The sequence below is a fragment of the Piliocolobus tephrosceles genome, chromosome 6 (genome assembly GCF_002776525.5).
Source record: "Piliocolobus tephrosceles isolate RC106 chromosome 6, ASM277652v3, whole genome shotgun sequence".
Classification (NCBI taxonomy): Eukaryota; Metazoa; Chordata; class Mammalia; order Primates; family Cercopithecidae; genus Piliocolobus; species Piliocolobus tephrosceles.
In genome coordinates, this window is record NC_045439.1 from 93,045,700 (window position 1) to 93,051,699 (window position 6,000).

The window sequence follows — 6,000 nt, forward strand, 5'->3', positions numbered from 1 at the left end:
ATTTTCAGTAGAGATAGGGTTTCATCATGTTGGCCAGGATGGTCTCAAATCCCTGACCTCGTGACCCACCCACTTTGACCTCCCAAAGTGCTGGGATTACAGGTGTGAGCCACCACGCCCAGCCTTTGGTTTCTTACATTGCTTAGCATAATGTTTTTGAGACTCACTCATATCATTGTGCATGTCAGTAGTTCATTTCACTTTCTTCTATTGCTGAATAATGTTCCCATTGTATAAATATATCATAATTTTTAATCTATTCTCCTATCAATGACTGTTATCAATAAATTGAACATTCTTGAACAAAGCTTTTTGTTAACACTTTTTTTTTTTTCAGGTAAATATCTGTGAGTGAAACTGCTAGGTTGAGGGTAGGTGTGTGCTTAACTTTTTTAGGAGCTGCTGAATAGTCTTCCAAGGTGGTCTAAGCATTTTACACACTAAGCAATGCATGAGAGTTTCAGTTGCTTCACATTCTTGCCAATTAATTTGGCATTGTCAGTCTTTTTGTTTTTAGCTACTCTGCTGGGTATGAAATTGTATGTCACTGAGGTTTTAATTTCCATTTCCCTGATGCCATCTATATATCATCTTTTGTGAAGTGTCTGTTCAAGCCTGTTGCCCCCTGTGTGTGTGTGTGTGTGTGTGTGTGTAGGGGGTGGGGGTGAAGGATATTCATTGTTAACTTGTAGAAGTTCTTTATATATTCTAGATATAAGTTTTTCAGGCATATGTTCTGCCAATATTTTTCCCAGTCTATGGCTTATGTATTCATTATTCTTACTGGTGTCTTTGATAAGCAGATCTTTAAAATTTTGATGTAGTCAGTCCAATTTGATAATTTTTTTTTGTTTTCTACTTAGTGCTTTTTGACACAAATGCATTTGAAAAGCAGATCATGCCATATGCCATATCACTCCCATATAAGACTCCTCAATGACCTCCCATGGTTTAGGAGTAAACTCTTGAGTCTTTACCTTGGACCTCAAAGCTCTGAACGATTTGGTCCTCAGCCACTCTCCAACCTCATCTCATATCCCTCTCCCTCTCCCTCAACTGTACCCTAGTCACATGAATCTTATTGCCATTCTGAGGCCACATTAACCTTATTCCAATTTTATGGTCTTTGCCTCTTTCTTATTTTTCTGCACAAATGGTTTCACCTCATCCTTTAGGCGTGGGCTCAAATATAACCTCTTAGAAGGCCCATCCTGATTGTCTTCACTAAAGTGGCTCTCTCCCATCACTGTGAATCTCATAGCCCTTACCACTGAGAAATATCTTAAATATTTATTTGTTTACTGGTTTCTTGTGCATCTCTCCTACTGGAATGTCAAGACCACAAACACTACCCTGTTCAACACTAGGACAGGGTATGTGAAATATTAGCCATGCAACCAATATTCGTTAAATTAATAAAGGAGTCTCTGAAATGCTAAGCTTAGGATCCTTTGAAGGGCTGGGACATTCCACAACGTGTATGTGTGTGGTTGCATATTTGGGCATGTGTTTGTGTGTGTGCGTGTAGGAGGTGGCAGAACAATGCAGGTAGTCCCAATAAACCAAGAGTTTGACTATTCCGAAGGCTTCACCTTCACCAATAGCTTCAGCCTCACACATATCCGTTTTGTTTTTCATTAATTTATTTTAGGCAGTTCTTTTGATCTTCATGTCCATGCCACATGCAACACACCATGGTTTCTCTGACTGGAATTTCCTCCTTCCTCTTCCCAGAACAAACATCATGACCTACATGAAAACTCAGTTGTCTTCTCTAGAGAGAGGTAGGGCCCCTTCCTCAGTGCTACCATTGTACTTTGGTCATCTTTTTATTATGGAACCTGTCACAGTGCTTTACAGTATCTGTTTACATGACTGCCTCCCTCTTCAGACTGTGAGCTTCTCAAGGAGGAGGTCATCTCTGCATCCCCAGACCTTGGAAGAGTAAGCACTGGGAAAATATTTGTTGAAAGTCCAATGAATGGATATTTGGGTATACAACAATGTTAGTATTATGTCTAAAAGAGGAGAAGAAATATACAAATACCATAAGAGAATGATGTCATAAGTAACGTGATAGATTGCTGACTGGCAGCTCAACACTATTTTCCCCTTCTGTGCTCTCTCTTGCATCTCAGGAGGTGAAAGCCTAGAAACTACATGTCTTAAAATCCCTACCTGTAGTTACATTCTGTATTATACACTATGCAAATGAGAGGCACTGCTCAAGATTTAAAAGGTGAAAATGACATGGCCATTATTGTTCCTGTACAATAGACAGAGTACAACATGAGGTTTAAAAGGAGTTTCTTTGTGGCCAGGCGCAGTGGCTCACACCTATAATCCTAGCACTTTGGGAGGCTGAGGCAGGCGGATCATGAGGTCAGGAGATTGAGATCATCCTGGCTAACACCGTGAAATCCTGTCTTCACTAAAAATACAAAAAGTTAGCTGGGTGTGGTGGCAGGCGCCTATAGTCCCAGCTACTCGGGAGGCTGAGGCAGAAGAATGGCGTGAACCCAGGAGGCGGAGCTTGCAGTGAGCCGAGATCGCGCCACTGGACTCTAGCCTGGGTGACAGAGCAAGACTCCATCTCAAAAAAAAAAAAAAAAGGAGTTTCTTTGTGTCCTGCGATTGCGATTTACCCATATTTGAGCTACAAGGAGCTCAGTAGCTGAGCTACAAGATGATCAGTAACAGCTTCCTGTGATTCTAGCATTTCTGATTTTCTTAACTCTACCTTGATCCCTTGGCCTTCTGCAGAGTTTTACAAGCTTGTAATACTTAGATTAGGTTTTCCTGATTAAGCACTGATGCATAACAAAGTTGGTGTGTATGGAAAACTATGTCTTGAAAAAAGAACAATGAAAAAATCAATTCTAATACTCATAGCAGACTATTAATATCTATTAATATTTACCAAATTGGCAATAGTGTTGAAACTGGAAATCAATATCTATATTATCACAAATAATGGTGCACATTTGAGATACGAGCTCTGTGGGCTTCCTCAGGAGTGGATTTTTCTAAAAAGTGTTTCAATATGGAAAGAATAAGTTGAACCACCGAAGACTGAGGGTCTAGAGAAAGGCTGGCCAATTGCCTAGAAATAATTTTACATATTGCAAAGTGAAAAACACAGATGGTCTTTTAGCTAAATCCTTTTCCTTACACATGCCTCACACATAGCAAATCTGAAAAGGTCAAAATCCCAGACCTTGAGGCAGGGGTTCTCCTGTTGGGTCATTGCTGTTGGTTCTGGTGTTGGTTGCCTGGAGAACGTACTTTTTATGTCCTTGGGGAAATACAATTTTACTCTCTGGCCATCTTCGTTCTGAGAAGAAAAAAAAGTAGCACTTTTTACCAGTTAGGCATTGTCTAATTATTGGTCCAGCTTGGGTGTTCTTAAAGACAGCTACTAGGAAATGAGTCCTCTATAATAATACTGTGCTCCTGGATACTCAAGCTCATGATCACAGGTCTGGAAGGTGTGTGTGAGTATGGATGTGTGGGGTGTTATAGGAGTTTAGTTATAGTTACTCACTGTGCTAGCATGTGGCATCTCTGCATGTTTCCAGGGTTTCTAGCCTAAATTGCAAGATGAAAAAAATGTATTCAACAGAATTCCAAAAGGGACTGGAGGAAGCAGATTGGTTGGATAGAGCTTTGCCTCTCCAAGAGGAATGCTGGGAGCAAGAGAATGGGCATTGTTCCCTAGGCTTGCATGGTGAGGAGTATGGGCTTTTAGGAAGGTTGTGAAGCTTGCACATAAGAGCAGAGGATGGTGGAGGAATGCTGTCATTTGATCCCTCCATCAAGTTACCAAAGTCATGAGCTGCTTGGTTTGAGGGGATTCCTGCAAGAAGAGGTATGCCAGGTAAGAGTGAGACAAGCATGCAGATTCATGAGTGGAAATGGGCAGAAGAAAGAAACAAGGCTGGAGTTTCTCAGGGAGCATGGAGAAATCATTCAAGAACCAGACAGGGTTAGCCTAGCCAATCTGTCACAACTCTTCCATTCCAAGATTTTGGAAGATCACAGAGGCTTTTTGGAAAGAGCCACATGGTGGCACACCACTGCCTTTGTCAGTACTAAGAGTCCATGAAGGGTAGCAGGAAGAGCACCAAAAGAGCAGACTACATATTTGGGCATTAGTCCAAACTCTTTATGATCACAAGGTTCCTCATAAATATAATGAGATTTAAAAATACCACCCACAACACTGTGCTATCATAAGTATCACAAGAATTAATGTGCATCAAAATGCTTTGTGCATGACAGCTATTCCAACTCCCTATATTGGCACCCCCCATCTCTTTATATCTCTGGGCTCCTCTAACTGCCCACAAGGAAAGCTATGGAGAAATCTCTTTCATGTTTTCTTCTCTTGGTTTAGCAATGGATTCTATACTCTAATACCAATTCTGCCAACAGTTCAATTTCATTCCTTCATAAAACCATTACTTAACACTAACATCTGGCTGGGTGCGGTGGCTCACGCCTGTAACCCCAGCACTTTGGGAGGCCGAGGCAGGCAGATCACAAGGTCAAGATATTGAGACCATCCTTGCCAACATGGTGAAATCCCATCTCTACTAAAAATACAAAAATTAGCTGGGTGTGGTGGTGCACGCCTATAGTCCCAGCTACTCTGGAGGCTGAGGCAGGAGAATCACTTGAACCCAGGAGGCAGAGGTTGCAGTGAGCCGAGATTGTGCCACTGCACTCTAGCCTGGTGACAGAGCGAGACTCCATTTAAAAAAAAAATCACACACACACACAAAACACTAACATCTGTGTTAGGTGCTGGGGATACGGGGTGGTAAAATAGGGTGTTAGAATTTAGTGCTCGTTTTTAAGCAGGCAGTGGTAGCAACGGTTAAAACCATCTGATGTCTATCTTGTTCACTCCTCAACTCCAAAATCAACAAAACTGGGGCCTACTTTGTGCATATTATAGGAGGCACTTAAGGAGTAATAAGAATTTGACACTTACCCAGCAAGTGGAGTACAGATGTTGCCACTGCCTTTCCAAGAGCATTGGTGGCTGTGCAGACGTAGGTTCCTTCATTTTCAAGGGAAACATTCTGCAACAATAGGGATCCATTGAAAAGCAAGGAAACATTGCCACTCAGAGATCCTCCTCTCTTCAACCAAGTTATATTAGGCTGAGGGACACCTTTGGAACAAAGACAAATATAACAAAGGCAATTCCTTTAAGAACAGGGCCACAGAACCACTTGACAAATACCATTCACTGTTTTGACCATAAGTCAGCATATGGGTTTAATCATATATAATAGGACAAATGGCTGTTTCTATTTCTATAGCTACTCTATGGCAAGTGGAGGATCCTCTTAAAGCAAAGAGCTTTGGTCTACGGAGCATGTGACTGGTTTACACATATAAGTTACGGAATGGAAGCCAAGGAGAGTGGGATTGCTCTGTATTGGGAAGGGAGAGAATTTTGAAGGTGGGTAGGGTAGTGGGAGTGTGGTTGGAACAAAGGAGTTGGTGAAGCTGGAGGAATGTGGACGCAGAGACAGAGTGAGAAATTCCCAAGGGTTGGTTGTCACAAGGAAGTCTTTGGAAAACATAAATATCTCCTAGAGGTCTTTAAGTTGTTTGCTGTTCCTATGCAATGAAACATTCCTCCCTCAGGAAGAATATATAACATCCAGGGAAACAGAGTTCATTAATTCTTTGTAAAAGAGGATAACTTCAAGGAGCAAAAGTAAGTGCTGAGTTTCAATTCTGGGTCAATGCAGTGAGATGCAGGGACTGTAGGCAACTTTGCAGGAGCCTGGACACAGAGGGGAACATGAGGAATTGAAAGAACTTCTTCTCCCAAGTCTTAAGAAGTCTTAGCATTTTGCTGGGCTGTGGAATTTAAGATTCAGAGGAATTGAGAAATTTCATTTGGTTCCCCTTCCTTCCTTCCTTCCTTCCTTCTTTCCTTCCTTCCTTCCTTCCTTCCTTCCTTCCTTCCTTCCTTCCTTC

General features: G+C 41.7%; 1 protein-coding gene across 1 annotated transcript in view; it reads right to left on the reverse strand.

Annotated features, from left to right (window-relative positions):
* Nucleotides 1-6,000, reverse strand: part of ADAMTSL3 (ADAMTS like 3) — a 408,397-nt gene that overhangs the window by 17,965 nt on the left and 384,432 nt on the right. The window contains 2 exon segments of the mRNA XM_026448334.1: nt 3,218-3,334; nt 4,997-5,179. Coding sequence (XP_026304119.1) covers nt 3,218-3,334; nt 4,997-5,179 — 300 coding nt within the window.